The sequence below is a fragment of the Apostichopus japonicus genome, chromosome 21 (genome assembly GCF_037975245.1).
Source record: "Apostichopus japonicus isolate 1M-3 chromosome 21, ASM3797524v1, whole genome shotgun sequence".
NCBI lineage: Eukaryota > Metazoa > Echinodermata > Holothuroidea > Aspidochirotida > Stichopodidae > Apostichopus > Apostichopus japonicus.
The window spans coordinates 19,070,195-19,089,071 of NC_092581.1; the positions used below are offsets into that span (position 1 = coordinate 19,070,195).

The 18,877-nt window shown below is 37.1% G+C and overlaps 2 protein-coding genes across 3 annotated transcripts in view; one reads left to right on the plus strand and one right to left on the minus strand.

Moving 5' to 3' along the window:
• The window catches only part of LOC139962400 (exportin-4-like), a 68,795-nt gene that overhangs the window by 26,885 nt on the left and 23,033 nt on the right, over positions 1-18,877 (minus strand). The window lies entirely within an intron of this gene.
• On the plus strand, positions 7,505-13,877 carry LOC139962403 (uncharacterized). The gene has a single exon (XM_071962317.1). It carries the CDS (start codon positions 8,334-8,336, stop codon positions 10,371-10,373), a length of 2,040 nt encoding a protein of 679 aa, XP_071818418.1. The 5' UTR covers positions 7,505-8,333; the 3' UTR covers positions 10,374-13,877.

Genomic DNA, 18,877 nt, shown 5'->3' on the forward strand with positions numbered 1-18,877 from the left:
TGACATTTGTCACATTTTGTTGGTGCAACTTTCTGACAAATGGCGATGACACCTATTTATTCTTCGTTTATCTGCAAATTAGCAAGGCCCGGAAAGGGTCATTTCCGGCGATTTAGGGAGTAACTTTACTCAAAAAATTTCTGTATGCTCCGCGCCAACCTGTGGTGGCGCTCCGCTTAGATAGTGTCAAAAGCGCCCCTACAGACCATTCTCCCCCCCCTGACCAATACCCCCTAGCTCCGCCACTGGCACCTAGTGAAAGATGAAGAATTTGCAACGTGTTTTTCAATGGTTAAACTTATATTATTATTATTATTATCATTATTGTTGTAACGACTTCCCTAAAAATTCTAACCAATATGGAAGGGTAATAAGACGGAAAATGATTTTATGTTATTGGCAGGTGATGTAATAACTGATGGATGCCTATATGATATGCACATTAACATGTGGAACGCGCGCGGAGCGCGCGAAAAAATTTTGGTTATATTTTTCGGGAAAGTCGTTACAGCCCCCCCAAATCAAATGAGGCTCCTACGCCAATGACTGTATATGATTATTAAAAGGACTTGGACAAGGCAAGTGATTGCATGGCTGCAAAGTTAGGTCTTTACTAAGTACCACAACCTTTTCTTCTGTCTTCTATTAGAAGGAAAACAAAGAAGAATTGATTGGACTATGTTCTGTTGGCTCATTTAACCTCATATGCATATATGCATAGTTGATCCGTCAACTACATGTATATAGTTGCATTGTATGACAAAAATGATCTCTGTAATGTTATGGGCAATCACAAAATTCACCTTTATTGATCCCAACTTAAAATATACAAAAATGATTGACTTAAAAACGTAATTTTTCTTAAACTTCTAGACCTGTAAAGAGACCTGGTTTTACATTTACAGTTAATGAATGCGGTATGTTGTGGTCATGAAACATAATTCGTCACAGCTTACCAATCATCTGCTGTGTGTACTTGAGTATTACGTTGTATAAATGTCTCTTGAAGTTTTGGCAAACTGTCAGTGTATAAATCCATGACAACTAGTTCACATGTTTCTTTCTTACATTTCACTGTACTTCATTGTAAACCACTACCACAAAGTTTCCATTAATAGATCACAACAGGAGACAACCATAGTTTGGTCCTTGTCTAAACCCCTTTCCAGCACCGTATGAAACGATGCTTTATATCACTTGCCCTTACTGTTGATGCCGCCCCTTTAAGGTATAACCTACATGCAACACTGTGGTTGAGCAACAATATCAGCAACACTATAAGCTGCTACAGTACAAGTTACAAATCTCCGCCCAGTATAAGCAGATATCAAATGGTTTGCCATCTGTTATTAATAACAGCACATGAAGCTGATATCTAACTACAGTATTATACACACACACTGGTGATATCATAAACTGTCATATGCCGGCCACCCGGGACACCAAAACCACCATGAAATGACCTGATTGATCAACTCATGTCATCAAGGACAAGGCCTCTTCAGATACCCCCCTTTCAACGATGACACCTTAGGGGGCTGTTGGCCTACCCCTGCTGGGTTAAATACACAATCATTTGTCCTTAGTTTGGTAATCTTGTCCAACTACGTGAAGATCCCTACCGATCCTGAGGTTACCACTTAACAAAACTGCTCTTTCACAGGTTATGACGGTAGCACACTCCCATGTTTGACAAATTTATAAAAATGTATTAATTTGATCTTACCAATTAATTTGCTTCTGAGAAATTAACAAAGCTTCCCAATTTTCCACACCAAAAAAATTGATTTGTGGATGACGTGCCCTGACACTTCCAGGAATGAAAATTATAAAATATAACTTGTTTTCTTCACAAAAACACAAAATTATTGCCACTATACACACATTACATCAGTTTTATATTTGATCACAATTATATTGATCATTTCTTTCATGTTCTCTTTTATACCTTTATAACCTTTGCTTACACATATTCATAAACCCTTACCTTATATATTAATTTTGACCTTTTGGTGTTTTGATTTATGTTACTATTTTTCTTTGTATTATCTATATATTTTATGTAATAGATTTGGTTAATTAATACATCAACTCCTCAGTTTAACATATCCTGGGTAAAAATTGGTAAAAATCAGCTAAAAATTCCCCATTTAAACATTCCAAACAATAATATCTCAAAACATTAAGTATGTTGGATATTTTCAAGCAACTCCCTTACATGTCTCCACACAATGACTGCACTCTCCTTCTCTTTTAAAAAAGAAAAGACAAGGAAAAGGATTTTAATGAAGTTAAACTGTCCAAATTAGATGTTGTGTTAAAAGGTTCCCAATTCACTCTGGCAAGAGTGCTCAGATGTGAGGAAACAGGTATGGGAGGAGCGAAGTAAATTCATGGAAGTGCTCCCGGGCAAATCAAAGTTTTGAGATAACCCTAGCTGATGAATCTATCAAAGTTAATAACTCATTAACATTACCTCCTTTGGAGATCATCATCAAGAACAATAACCATCCCAGGAGAATAAGATCTGATCATTTTGCTACAAACCTTATCTAAGAGAAACTTATTATTGTTTTGTTTCACATTGAAGTCGGAGGGGAGGGGACTGGAGGTAATAGCCGAAAATGTTTCTTAAATGTTTATCACCTGATGTCCACTCCTCCTTCCACTTCTGGTTCCAATTTGAAACATGGCCAATGTCCTAACTGTCCCATATGTATATCCCATTCCTATCAAACTAAAAACAATTTTGGTCATTTTGTGGGGTTTTGAAAACAGATCAGGCTCCTTGAAATAGTATAAATATTGAAATTCTATCATTTGAAGATGTTGATAGCTCAATATTACTGCATAAATATCTATATATAATTTTTATGCACCTGGTTTAGGGTATGTAAGCCTTTTGCTCTGGGGTTTTTGAAGTAAAACTATTTCCACTTTTACAATTACAATTTTGTCCTTTCACTGGACAACAACTTAAAAAAAAAAAGTGTGAAAGTAGTTGGTGGACAAATGTCGAATGTCTTCATTAAACAATAAATCACAACCAAGATTTGGATCAAATTTTGCCAGTTTCAAAAAGATAGTCCACAGATCATTTTTAAAAAAACTGACTGATGCAAGAGTAACCTTTACAAGGTGGACTTAATCGTTTAACAGGTTTTTCCATTATATTAGCCCCTGCATTAAAAAAAAAAAAAAAAATTATGTTGCTTTTAGCATATTTTGAGGGCAACACTAATTTACTTTAAATCGGTGCATAACTTTTAAACATCATATAGGACACGAAGATTGAAAACGAAATCCCTTCGATCCTACTGATCAGTGATCACTCTTCACTTGAATCTAGAAACTAAATTCTTTCTCTCTCGCTCTCGATATGTTCTCACGGTACTACCCCTAATAGCCAGAGGCAGACGATACACCAGGAACTGAGAGCCTTTTGTTTCTCGAACTGAGAGAGACCTCTAGTAGTTATCATTTCTAATAGGTCCTATGATGGCTTAGAAAGGTCAAGTTTATAACATAGGTATAGAACAGGATGCACTAAACCAAAACAAAGACTGATTCAACACCTCATCAAGTCATGCTTGTTTAGTAACTCCCCCATAGACAATAATGGGATGATCCTCTATAGGTAGAATAAAATACATGTTCAGAAACACATGCAACTTTCAAGGATTCTGATAATACAAGAATTGGAAAATCAGTCCTATTCCCCAAAAGGTTCTATGAACAACATAATATATTTTCACGGATATAACCACTAATGTTTTGTTTTGTTAATTACAAAGGCATCAATCAAATGTCGTTCGGTATCGATAATGAACAATTAGCATAAATTAACATCACAGAAAATGTGACGGCCATGAATTTCTAGATATTTCCTGTCCCAGAAAAAAGTTTGTTTCCTTTGCAAATTACTAAAAAAATATGGTCAAACCACTTTCTCCACCGGTCTCAGGAATCAGGACAATGTTCAGACATTATCCTTGACCAAGAGGATGAAAAACAAAAGCCATTTTAATGGGTACAGTAGGTGGTGATAAACCACTTTTCTGCTAATGGGAGAACACTTTCTTTGAATTTTTATCCTCATAAATAATTTATTGGGAGGAAGAGCCTTCAAAACCCTACCAAGAAAAAGAGCCATGCATCATTTACCAATTTTCAACTCTGAACAGAAATAAGAAAAGCAAACTTTGAGTACCAAGAAAAATAATAAAAATAATAACAATTAAAAAGAACAGCTAACCTTTCCATAAGAATACAAAGGCCACCTTACTATTTATGTATCAACAAGTCGTTAATCAAAAGTGCCAAAGGTCACCCGCTAATAGGACCTAAAACTCATTTTAGCAAATTTTTCTTCAGTGAAATGACTCTTGTGAAATGTTTATTTTGCTGTAGGGTGAAGAGAGCCCATTGTAAAACACTCAAGGTTGGCTAAGAGCATGTCCTTGACTGGTTTTACACACTGGGCGGGCTTGCTACTGCCATTCTCTGTAAATTGAGCAATGAATTAGCTAGTTTCTTGTGAGTGTTCGGTCCACACTTTCACCAAGAGCAATTGAGCATTTCTCAAAAACTTAGACTACAATTGATTGAACTGTTAAAAGACACTCTACCAGAGTTTTTCACAAAATGTTAACAAAAAGGTTAACTGATGAAGTATCAAATTAATGATATCTTTCAGCACTCAAAAATATTTTGTTACAGTATTTCCACACTATTACATGTTAGTATTAATTATGTGTAAATAGCAGGTTTGATATTTTACCATTTTTTTGGTCTCTTACTTTTTCCCTCATATTTTGGAATGGAATTTGACTAGTCCGGCTAAGTTTATGAAACTAATCATTTTATTGAATTGGAGAATGAATTATTACTTTTAATTCATTTAACTGATACAACAAAATGTCTGTTCTTACATCTGACTTTCAAAAGCTCACTTTAAAACTATTTCTTAATTAGAAGAAAATTTTCAGACATTTAAAACGTTGTCAACAGCGTCAAACTGAGTACACTAAATTGTCACAAAAAGGCTTCTAGTTTGTACTTAGTGTTATAAACTTAAAATGATATGCCATCCAATCGTTTGCGATAAATCATGAAAACTACCACATTTCTGTGTGCATATGGTCCTGTTTAGATGATTTATAGTGCAAACATGGATCATCCAGTGGATGACTTTGGTGTGGACCGTTGTTTAGAGGAATGCAGAATTGTCAATTGACATGGACTAGATGATAGATTAGAGGGGGGAGTAGGGGGGGACACCATTAGTTTTTTTTATTCCATTAATGATATAAAATATCTCAATAATTTATTTGATCAAGGTTTGTAAAGAAAACAAGAACATATGAATAAAATAGACATTGTAATAGTTTGCCTCCCTACATGCTAACAGATTCCCATTCAACCGTCTCATCAATTACTGAAAACAAATTTGTGGTAAAAGACTATAGCAACACATCAACACAAGCTGACATCAACACAAGCTGACATCAACACATCAACACAAGCTGACATCAACACAAGCTGACATCAACACAAGCTGACATCAACACAAGCTGACATCAACACAAGCTGACATCAACACAAGCTGACATCAACACAAGCTGACATCAACACAAGCTGACATCAACACAAGTTGACATCAACACAAGCTGACATCAACACAAGCTGACTTCAACAAAAGCTTACATCACTGTATCCCCAAGTATTACTCCACAGATACATTTTTTGGTTTCTTCTGACATAAAACCCTAAACCAGGGTTGTCCAACCTACGGCCCGCGGGCCACAGTCCGGCCCGCTGCAGGGTTGCGTCCGGCCCGCCAGAGATGCTCTACCGTGCGAAATTTTAGTGAGCAGATTTATTGATAACAATTTGAAGCTATATAATCAATCATTTGAACCTTCTGGGTCCAAAAACCTGCATACAGGTCAGTTTGTGTGACACTCTCTCAGCGGAGGAGGGGGCGGCTGAACTTTATTCATCTGTTTTATCGAAAAATCGAGCGTAGGGTTCATGCGGCCCCCCCCCTTCATCATAATCATTCCATGTGGCCCTCCTCTGCAAAAGGTTGGACAACCCTGCCCTAAACCCATGCATTTCCTTTTTTCAACACTAATGTTGTGATTTTCCCCGCATCATAACAGTACCGTTTATTGATCCATATGATAAATCACATACTGTAAACCTATCCATACTTGCAGTTGTAGTAGTCTACCCGAACTAAGTCTATATTTACTGCATTCGTCCTCGATTTGGATAAATGACCCTAATTTAAGCAAAAGTACTTACTTCTCTACGACAGACAGTAACACTTTCTTTTGATGTGCACAAAAGATTTATGAATATCATCAATGTAACTGGGATCTTATAGGCAATGTATCAATGCAACCCTCCCATCCCTGCCCCCCCCCCGCCCCCCCAAGTGAAAAAACCTATATTACCAAACTCTTTGAAGTTCATTACAAATGACATGCTTATTTTACCATTCATCCCAAAATTTCCATTAGTCAAACTTCATCTCTCAGTCTCTCAATTTGCGCTCCAAACTTCTGCAATTATTCAGAGTAATTAATCCTCCGATCGGTTTTTATCATCAGTTGTAAAAACTCATATCACGACTCGTAAAATACTTAAAAAGAGAAATGAAAAAAAAAAATGAAAAAAAAACAGAAATCTATAATTTCAGCACATCTTTCAATCCCTAAATTTTTCCATGTCTCTTTTGATCTCGCAAGAGGGAACAATCTCTCCTCTCGCTAGACAAAAGCAGCCACACAGTACAAGCCACGCATCACTGATAACCCCTCTGACATAGGAAGCAGCCAAAATCTCATGAGAAATTCAAGACAGTATCAATTTAAAGCCCCCAAAATTAAATTTAGACAGAAAGGTCACTTTTTTCCAGCATTAACAGGCGAATCTCTAAGGGTAACGGCCCTTCTATTCGTGGATGCTAGTCGGCGCCAACAAGATGGCAGATCATATCTCACTACCTAGATCGAATTACACAGTCGCTGAATTTTTTTTCTCTCTCTGCCTTTCTTGAAAATGGCCCAGATGTAACATTTGTTTCTGGAAAAAAATCCCTTGTTTGCTCATCTAATTTTATTGTTTTTTTTTCTTCTAAGTAAATGTTTTAAATGAGCTGTTAATGTAATTCTATCCCAAAAATGTAATAATAATGAAGCAATACCAATAGTCATATATCTTTATTAAATATTTGTCTCTAGTTCAAAACACAAGAAAATTAGAAGATTTTGTGTTACTAAACAAATGTAGTTATACCTTAAAAGCTGACTTTAGGTACAACATTAATTGCGATATGTTGTAAGAACAATAAAAAACATTACAATCAGTCCATATTTTATTTCTCTACCACATTGAAATTTTTTTCCAGAAATGTCCCTTTAAGCATCATACAGTCAAATCCTTTTGGAAATTCTAAATTATGAATAATTAAGTAAGAATAATTATGTTTTGCTGTTCAAATTGCTCTCAAAAAAATTCTGACTTCAAGAAATAGATTCCAAATGAAAACTTAGCTTGTTGTTAACTGTTGGATTTGATACTAATAAATCTGTTTTTACCTCCATGAATAAATAAAATGACTTTTTACTAACCCCAGTTTACAATTTCAACTATAGTGAAGATCCTCAGAGTGTGTTACCATGGAAATAGTACCCAACTTCACAGGAAGCTTTTAAAACCAACCATAGAAATTATACACACTTCACAATGTAAATGTACTGTACATTCATACATAAACACAACCATCCCCCCATAAACAAAATGAATCAGTCCATTATAACTTCTCCAAAGTCTCCACCCACTTTCTTTCATTGATGTGCTCAGTGACCAATCAAAACTCATCAGAAAGCTGTGTTGCTTTCCAGCTTGATTGATAGATTCAAATACTGCCACTACTCTCTCCACTCTCAGGCTCGTAATCACAGATGCAGTGATCACATTTTCCATCTGGATTATCAAGGAATAACAAGCTCTGTAAAATCAGTTAACTTGTTTCAGATCAACAAGGTTATGTTTGCTAGTAAAAGTAGACAAATTGGTTCTCTTGTGGAAGTACTTCTTGACTAAGTTGGAAGTTGGAAATAGGACTTTCATGGTCAACTGGTTGGAATATAAGTGGATACAAGTTCACTTAAAATTGCCACATGTTTCTAGGATTCACACATACCTTTTGAAATCCTGAATGGCCTGAAATATTGCATATGGATGAATTCTTTTTCTCAAAGTGTCTTGTGTGTTACATTTGTTAGAGAGATCTTGTCAATTCTACTGGAAAAGTTTCCGACATGGGATTTAAAATGTTTTCTTCGAGAGGAATAAGTTGGTTTCTTTTATGTGGATTAATCCAATATGTTGCCGCTCAAGTTTTTCGTACTGTCCCCTCAGACCGAGAGACCAAATCTGGTGAAACGATTACTTTAGAATGCGCCGTCACTTCTGAACAGACTTGCAACGTTTTGTGGTACCGTCCAAACATACAGACATACATCTCAGATGGTACTTCCATTCTGAGGTGGGTTCGCGAGAACCAACCGAACAAGTTTTCAGTCGTCGGAAACGCGACCAGAGGTGAATATTTCTTGCGCATCAGCAACGTCACCGTGGAGGATGCCGGTAAATACCAATGTTCGTGTGGATCTGTCAGTAAGAGGATGGAACTTAAAGTGGTGCAGCCACCATTGAGTGGTTACCCACAATGCACCATTGAAGGCGGAATGACTACCATCTTTGCAGGTGATCTCATATCATTAACCTGTGTCAGTAAAGGAGGAATGCCACCAGCGTCCCTTACGTGGTATCATAATGGTGTAGCTTCCGATAACATGGTACATCATGGCAACAATATGGTGCAGGTTAGGTATGTCACATACGCAGCACCTCTGCATCAGAACAGCTTGTTTGTATGCACAGCAGAGAGTCCAGCCTTGGCGGAACGGAGAAACTGCACCATCGGACCCCTGACCATTCTGTCACCGTTAGCCATGGTGTCGTCTCTCGAAAGTGGTGAACCGATGGGTATGGCTGAAAACTATGCCGTGATGGATGCTGACGAGATGGAGGGTAACCAGGGTAGTATCAGCTTCACATGCGGACTCAAACCAAATTTTACGTCCGATGCCGTCCAAAATACCACCTGGTTCGTTAACGGTGAAGTCGTAATCAAGGATACCAAAGATTTTGGCGTCACCGACCGAGGACAGACTTTATATCTGAAGGAGGATAGTCTGATGAAAGGGGAAGTAGAGGTCAGTTGTCAGGTCAATGTGGATGGGAGGTCCCTCGGAAATATCACCAGACTGGTAGAAATAACTGGTCCAACTGTAAACGACTTGGGTAACACTGGTGGGAAAGGCCGTCCGGATCGACCGATCATCTATGAAACCAACGACGACACGCCAAATGTCATTGATATTCGTCCCTTGATACTTCTGAACGCTTGTATCATCCTCATCATGCTGTTGCTGATATTGGTGGCGGTATACTCCCCTAAAGTTTGTAACTGTAGGTCGCCAGTTTACCAGCACCCCAAACCCAGCAAACCCGTAAAGCAGTCGTCCCGTCGCCACGCCGACTCTCGAATAACTGAACTTCACTTCGTCCAATCAGAGCAGTGCCAGAATGGAGTGGCTCATTGTGAAGGATCTCATTTCTATGAAACTCCCAATAGTCCTAACCAAGTAAGTCTCACATCTGGCAACAATGCCCCTCCCCTTCCTCCAACCCACGTACATTCATCTCAAGAGATGCAGGCCACCTTCCACGTGGTGGTCCACTCCAGGAACGGTGGGCCCATGTCCCAGACGACCAATCACCACGTGACCAACGAGACGCCTGCTCCGCAGATAGCCACCGTGACACCTGTGAATTCTTCTAACACATCCAATAATAACTCCGGGTCTGTCTGCTGTGTGTACGCCCCGGTCCGTAAAAAGTCAAAAGGTAACGTGTACACCCAAGACAAGGCGAACCTACAATCCCATTACCAAAGGGTCACCGGACCCCCTAGAGTAGCGGAGCACTTGCTCCATCCCTCGCTACCGGCAGCTAACCTTCATGAGAACCCTCTGTGCAACGGACAAATTCAGGAGAATGATTTCCATTCACTGACGACCTCCCCCTGTTCGACGCTACCCTCAAACTCTAAATTAGCGCCTTCGAGCCCTATGCCGATGGCCTACAGCAGGACCCTTCCTCCCACACCTCTGGAATGTAAAGAGGATCTGAAGGGGAGCGTTTCTTGTGGTGATGTTTCCGAGGACGATTTAGACAGTATCTATGCAAACATAGCCAGTCTGGAGGACATCTTTAAGCAAACAAGCATTTAAGACCGCTACACTATATGACAGTGAGCAGTATTACACAGGAGTTATACAGTATGATAACATTACATTCATAGAGGAGCAAAACTGTTGTCTAAATATTAACTGTGTCCTGAACTCCTTCAGGCTCGTACTGCCAAGAGGAACTTAATCATACTAATAGCAATGGAAGCATCCTGGCTGAATTGACGGTAATGTTTAACGACATCTTTCACAGCTGTGCACAGGAAATAATATACTGGAAACCTAAATTATATTTCCAGATTTGAAAGAGGTTAAAAAGTCGTCCTTGGTGTTTGATAGACAGGGAGGGGGGGGGGCAGAATTAACTCAAAATTATAGATCTCTAGGAAAACAGTATCAGTTGCCAGCCTATTGCAACATTGCTATATATATATAGTACAATTGTTTATATACATTTTTGGACTTTGGTGTTGTGAACTAATGGTTGGCAGAGGTCAAGGTTTCGAATTACGAACAAACTCCATTTGTGATATCACCAAACTGGGATAAACAGTAAGCAAAGTTAATTTTCAATTAAAAGTTACAGCAAAGTATTTTCTGCAGAAGAAAAAGTAATGAAGTCTGTCTTTCTTTTCAGTAAATTCCATTGATTGATTGCATACAGTATTTCAAAATTAGCTTCAGAAAATGTTGCAAAGTTTTCAAAATCACCATTTTTGGAGATAGCATGGGAACTGATATCTGATAGGGAGCTACTTTTCAACCTCCACTCACCCCCCCCCCCCCAAAAAAAAATCCCACTAAGACCCAAATAGGAAACAAGGAATTTGGAGGGTTTTAATCTAATCACATTAATAAAACTATCTGCGAGGAAAAACACCCTCTGCAAGGATGTGCTCAGGAATATTTGAGTGTCGGGCAGATTTGTGTGGTATTGTGATCCACGTCCTGGAGGAGGGGTCTCAGGGTGCGGGTTCCCCTCCCCACTGGAAAGTTTTTGCAAATGAAGTATGCTTTAGATACCAAATGGTACTTTCTATCTTTTTCCTATTCTGGCGCTAACTTCTGACGAGTATTCACCCATATTTTGGTAACGGTAAAAGTTGTTAACTTAATCATTAAAAGTAGTGCTGGGTGGAAATGTTTAAAATACTGTTTGTGCTGGGCGACATTCAGAAATGCTGGGCGCAGCCACCTGCCGCCGCCTAGCATGAGCACAATTGATATCTAATTAGGAGCTACTTTTCGACCTCCCCCCCCCAAAGGGATACAAAGGGGTTGAAAGGGTTTCAATCTGATCACTTAAATAAAAATAAAAATGTACAAAACGTATAATCAGTCAGCCATGTTCTGGCATATTTTGTAAAATTACTGTCATTTCGTCTTGGTGGTGCATGATTATTTCTCATCTCCACATTAGGAAAAGTGTATTCACTTAATTTATTACCATTTTAGAAATTCTAATTTAAAGCAAAAAATTGAAATTTAAAGTTGATAAATTAATGCATTAGTTTCATTTCATCACCAAAGATAAAACTTACGAAACCATGTAGAACCGGAGGGGTGTGGACATAGAGGGTGCACTGTGTTTAAAGGTTACCAGTTCAGTCTAGGCATGGTAGAAGTAAATTATGAAACCGTTGAGAACCAAAATATGATGCCAAATATAAACTAATACAATAACAAGTGCATGAACAAGCATATTAAGGGTGTCTCATCTTGATGGGAAAGTTGTCAATTATCTGGTAATCCTGGTACAATGATATGTCTGCTATTTAAAGGTCATTACTATTGCCCTCAAATAGGCTAGAAACTTTGTCAAATAGTGGTCACATATTTACAAACATTTAAAACCAGCATTTCTATTACTGACTTTATGGCATTTTCTCTCACTCAGAAATCTCACTGCTCTTAATTCTCGTTTGGCAGATACTGTACATTCACAAAGTTTTTAAAGTTGATATTTTTGCCACACAAAAGGCCATACATGTATGACTTGAAAATCAAGAAAACTTTCCAGCAATTCTTTTTTCGAGCAATCAAGTCAGCCATCAGACTGATCAGAATATTCATGTTAATTTAAATACTTTTCATAACATCCATGAAAGAGTTTAGCAAGTTTTGGCATACTAAAGGTTTCTGGGTAATACTAGTAATGACCTTTTCAAAGTGTTATAAAGTAGGCCCTCTATGTTAGCCAACAAATAAGGTTTGTGTTCGGGTTTGGGTGTGAAATGACTGTCTCAAAATCACAAATTAAGACAATAGTGTTATTAAAGTTATTAAATGTTATTTATTTTTTCTCAAGTTTATTTCCACGGCATGAGAGTAAAGAGATGGTGTACAATGATGCATTAAAATCAGTGTTCTGAATTGATTGGAGGTGGGAGGGTGGTGAGGAGGGGTGATGAGGAGGGATGGTGAGGAACTTCCTTCATCTGTGTCGGGACCCTTCTCAGGGTTATTTTAAGACTTAATTATTATTATCGTAGGATTTATGGCAAGTTGGCAACATTTATTTTGATATGTTGCGTTGAGGTTTAAGCTGGCAGAATATAGAAGAGAGTTCAGGCAATAAACTTGAGATCAACTCCATTGCTTATTTTCATTCATTAAGCCCTCTCTGGTGAAGATATCTAAAAGTAATTGTAATTTTATTTTGAGTAATTAATACTCCATAAGTTTGGAAAAAAGTCCAGACCCAAACTCAAAAGATACTTTTACAGGTTGTATCTCAAGACATCACTGACGAAAGACACACACATCATCCAAAGTTATCATCTTTTGCAACTGATACAGGGATCGTTGTGATGAATAATTAATAATAATTAATAATTACCCCAAACGCCTTCAAAATAATCATGACCCATTTTGGAGATATCTTAATTTGTATCTTGTTGTGAGCTTTCGTTTAGTAAATCTGTTATGTCATAAAATGTCATAAAATTGAAAAACATTTAGCTCAGAGGTGGTGACATCTTTAGACTTGACCAAGCCTTCATCTTTGTGTGTGAGGGTACATCAAAATCTGTGATATCTCTAAAATAAGTTTTTTTTTTTTTAAATGCCCCCAAAAAATGGAATAAAAGATTTTTCTTCGCTATTCAGGGAAGTTGTTTATCAAAGTTATCTACATCACACAGATCAATACAGATGGCTGGGGTTTGTGTCTTCTGAGAGGCAATTATAAATCTATTGTTAAAAGATAAATTTATTACATATCTGATATTACTAATAATTAGATGGGTTCATTAGATTTGGCAGGGGGTGGGGGGGAGGAGGGCAGATAGGGGTTTCAAATCATTGGCTGGAATTTTATTTCAAGACAACTTATGATTACAGTTTATATGTTAACTTGCGGTATGCTGAGATATGTTTTAACCAGTTGATCATTTGAAATGTTTTTTTTTTCTGTTTTTTCTATTATTTGGTACTAAAAACATTGTATTCATGCACTTTCTATGAGATTAATTCATCAAATCTGTAATAAAACAAAGCTGTATAATTAAGTCAGTAATTAATAAAGTTAATTGGCAAGAAATTCAATTCTTTTCAAGTATTTGTTTCCTTTTTCCTTTTACAATTTATTTCAAATTCATTGCAACCAACAAACATTAACCGATAAGAATTTCCGTGATTGGGGGTAGAAAAGGGGTGGGGGGTGGGGGGTGGGGGGTTCAAGGCTATGGAAATTGTAAGTAGTTCAATACAAGATCCTCCTTTAGAGTTTGTTAATTAAACAATTTACTTGACAGTAAGAATATGGAATTCTTCGTCTGTAAACAAGAAAAACAAGCAATTCAAATACTGAAGGAAATTTGTGAATTTTTGAAGAGTACATTGAAAAGCTAAGCCAATGAGCTGCATTATTGTAAATGTCGCGAGATGATGAGCAAGGAATTACCAGACGAATATTGAGATTCTGCCCGAATGCGGCATTTTGACTTTCGTTGTTACATGTACTTGAATGATTTGATCGTGCTACAGCCCAATATTTAACAATGTACGTTAGTTTGAAAATTAGCTTGGGTGGTGAAGTTTCCAGGAAAATGAGTGAGGTTAAAACTGACTGTTGAATTTTATAACTTTTATTTTATCATCTGATCGATATTATTGGAACGTAGGAGAGCAGGGTGACAAAAGGCCTATAAACAAATCCAATCAATAGTTATGTGCTCAGCAATTCATTACCACTTCGTTAGAGAAAAATCCAAAATCCATGCATCTGTCCATTTGATAAATAAAAACTTTCAATAAAGGGGTTACCTGTCCTGTAGGTTTTGCAAGACTGCTGTAAAAATACTTAAAACTGCTTTTAAAATTACATACAACAAACAATACCTCAGTTATTGGAGCGTGAAACTGTCAACCCCCTCCCCCTTTAAAGTTCTTTATCTTGCACACTGGTAGAGATCTTAGATTGGTTGTTTTCATACTTTAATCTTTCTCCTTCCATAAATCAATACAACCATTTCCCTCCAGTTTAGAACTTCCCCTCTTTGTGTCCAAGCTTCTGGCAGTTCAAAGGTCATATTTTATGCTTGTTTTAATTGTCATCCATGGAGGTGAGACAACTTCCTCTGGACAGATATTTTTCTCCAGGGAAATATTTTGACTGAGTTACTTCCACCAATTTAGTTAGCAAACATTATTTCTGTCAAGTTGTGACTAATGATGTCATCCTGGTGATTTTAAGTGCAACAAGTAATAAAGGGGATGGTGCAAAACAATTATTTTGCTGGGGGGGGGGGGTAGGGGAGGGGCTTAGGATGTGATTCTATAAGGGAAGAAACACTGTCCCTAGGGAATAGTTCAGTAAAATAGAGGGGGCATAGATGCAAAATGATGTTTACAGGTAAGGAATTTATAGCCAATGTTCAAAGAATTTTCAATGTTCAATTTAGATTGAACTGCATAATATACATCCTTATTACTGTATTTATGTAGGAATGTTTTTAATATTCTATCTGTCAGTGTGGAGGGGGAGGGGGGGGGGGTAGTTGGGGACACAAAGTAAACTTTTAGTAATCCACATTGATGTGCTGTATTCATTAGCTGGAACTCCGTTTGAGTTTGAATATGAAATTTCAGCCAGAAAAAAATGGCTGCAGTCTACCAAAGTTATTCAAACAGACACAGCTTAGATGCAATACTACTGAAAGCTAAGGAAATTGGTCTCTTCTTTCTCTTTGGTCCAAGCTTCCTAACTAATGAAATGGGGAGCAATTCACAATCTTTGGGACATAATTTATACAGACTTTTGTATTGTCTTTGGTGTTGTTGTTTCTATACAAACCATGCTTGTTTGCAACTCACTTCCGAATATGTTTCGTTTTTCTAACATTGGGTAATACTACATGTTCTGCATCTCAAGGGCCTTGTTTTTAACACAATGGATTTCACTAACACAAACACTTCCTTAACAATTCTCTTCGATCAACAACCAAAAAACCCAACTGTTTAAACTTGCCAAGGTAAACCACCAATACTTCAAACTATTTCATACAAACATTGCAGAGAACACAACAGCAGGAAGAAAAAATACCACAAAACAATTAGCAATGAAAAAAGAAAAGAAAAATAACTGTAGGAAGTGAGGTTAAATACCACCTGCAAGCCACCAAAACTGGCAGCTGTCTTGAAGCTAGCAGAAGTTACAACCTAATAAACAAACCACTAATTTGTTTTGTTCACAATTACAACAAGTGTGGTTGTTTAAATGTTTCCTTTGTCCAGGTTTGATAGCAAGTAGCTGATAAGTGTGACTCTAGCTGGAAATCCAACCATTGAGTAAATAAATCTCTCCACTAGATTCTCGCCCCAACTTTTTTATTGATTTCCAACAGTCTTTATCTATGTGTCTTCATCCTGGAAACTCAGGAAGACTTGGTGACGGAAATTCTTGGCCTTAAGAATTCAGATGAAATGAAAATAAATGTTGATAACTTTCTTTAAGTAAGGGAACAACCAGGTTAAATAAATCTTGTGTAATCTTAAATCAGAGACCTGTATGATATTTGACTTCTTTTTTGCAAATATTTTCTATCAAGGCAATACAGGCCTGTTAATTGTTACAAAGTTGTACAGGAGGTTTACAGCAGAGAGTCAAGAAGCAGAAAAAGTGTTAAACATCACCAGATATAAAAATTCTTTTTGTACAGTTCACTTTTGAGACATTATGCTGTCCGTTTCACATCATTTAACCAGTTTTCATTGCCAACTTGTTTTGTATGAAAAAGATCCATCAAGATTTATCATCATTTGACAGCAGGACATTTCCAACCCCTCCCCCACACCCCCCCCACCAGCTTTGGTAGCTAAAAATTAATTACATTCCTAATAAAAGGCAAGTGTTGCCACTTTCACTACCTATTTACAGCATTTCCATCATCTAACCAATTTCGACAGCAATTAGTGGACTTCAAATTTCCAATTACTTCTGAAATGTCACCACCATATAATGTTCTAAATTCTGGAAGATGTCATTGGTTAACATTGTATAACCACTTTCACCACACATTTAACAACATCTTTCAGCTCTATTAAATTCTTTTGTAGCTACTACAGTTTTGTTCAATTTGAATTTCCAATTACTGAAAGGTATATCATTATCTTTTAAAGCAAGACCTGGACAGATGTCAGGTTATTAAAACTAGAAGTTAGCAAACCACTTTAACCTAGTTGACCTCCAAGTGAATTGGGAAACAAAGGGATGTCTTTGTCAAACAACAACTAGGTACACCCTCTTCCTTTATGTCTCAGTCATAACTTCAGTGGCATTGAACTCAAAAGTCCAACGCTGTCCATAAATCTTTCTATTTCATCATTTCTCTCTCAAGAAGGAATTTCTGTGTGTGCAGCTGGATTCTGGGAGGGTAAGGATATTCAGGTAAAAAAAACTTTGGTTTTAACCTTGGAAGATGATATTTGGTTTTTTTTTTTTTTCATGGCCAAGAAGAGATTATCTCAAGTTATCATAATTAGCAATGTTATCTCATGGAGGCATTAATCTGAAAATATTCCAAATTTATCCCAATGCAGTTGATGTGGATGGAAATAAAACAAAATCTATTTGGGAGCAAGAAAGATGCAAAAGTACAATTTGAACAAAGTTGTCTACTTCAACTGGAAAAGTTATGTATCAGTTCAGAATTGCTGTGAACAGATTACACAGAACATAATTACATTAATGTACCACACCTATCTGAAAAAGTAAAGAACACATTTCAATGTTCTCATAGTTGGAGGTTAAGTGAAGTACATTTACATTCATTTTATATCAGTCCTTTCGTTTTGTATTTACACCCTCCCCCCCCCCCCCCCCAATTCAGGGAACTATTATCCCGAACAACTCCATTTCAGGATCAATGCTTGTTTTTGTCAGCTGAAAGTCTGAAACCATAGCCTTTACATATGATGTAGATAATGTAGTGTCAGAACATAACTTGGGAGTTTGATTGATTAGCAAGGTTTAAGTCATTCAGATCTGCTACTTACAATATTGATACAGGCCTAAGGCTTGCTAAAGTGGTCAAATTATGCAGAAAATATGTATATTGAAGTAAGCCAATTTAACAGAAATAACTTTTGGAAAGACACTAATAAAAAATATATTTGACGAAAACTTTCAATACAGTCTGACAGAATTAATCGAGTAAACAATGACTTTTTGTAGGAATTAAGACAAGAGACAGGAAGTGGTATATATGCCTCTTCAATGCTGAATAAAAGTTTCTCGCTTCCAAACTTCCAAGCTGAGAGCAAGGTAAAAGGATCCCCAAGAAACCCAACAGCTTATCATATTTCTAGGGTAGGTTAAGCCAGGGAAACAACTCCCCCCCCCTTATTAGTAAATTCAATACTTTGTGGAAACAGTACATCATTTGCTTCAGTTAACGTACTCATTGAACAATGGGTTCCCGTGAAGTGGTTAATTACTTGATCCTTGTTCTCAGCAGAAGCTGTAAAATAAACCTACTTAATGTGGTGTCTCATCTCTCATTTCTCAGCAATCCTGAGCCTTTTGTTTATTTCAAATTACATCAAATTTCCAGAGGGAATCTGTGATTGACTGATGGCTTGCAAAGTTTTCAGGACATGTTCCAAGAAAGTTTATAAAGGTGTTTTCACATTAATGGTGTTCTCCAGTGTTCACAGTGGAAAAAACAATGTGGGGTTCTACTTAGTGACATTAATACTTTTTTTTACTATATTAACCCAGCCACAGAAGGATTATGTAACTTTGTCAAGATTAAGAACTGTCAGTGCATATCTCCATGGTGACAAAGTTACATACTTCATGTTAATTTGTGTTCAACATCCTGGTGAAGTGGTGATTAAGTGATCATAATTTCAGAAACAAAACAGAGGTACTGTAGATGTGCAAACATTGGTCACACAAAATTGTCTGCACTTTTGATGAGTCTTAAAGGTAGTCAGTATGGGCCCCAAATTAAAGCATGTTATAATTGCTAGAAGTTTTCAAAAAGTACTTTCCTTGAGGTCTTTACTTTCCAAATTGTATTCAGACATTTTTAAGAAACACA

Excerpts from the sequence above, each read along its gene's own strand:
- LOC139962403 (XM_071962317.1), top strand. The coding sequence starts at position 8,334 with ATGGGATTTAAAATGTTTTCTTCGAGAGGAATAAGTTGGTTTCTTTTA.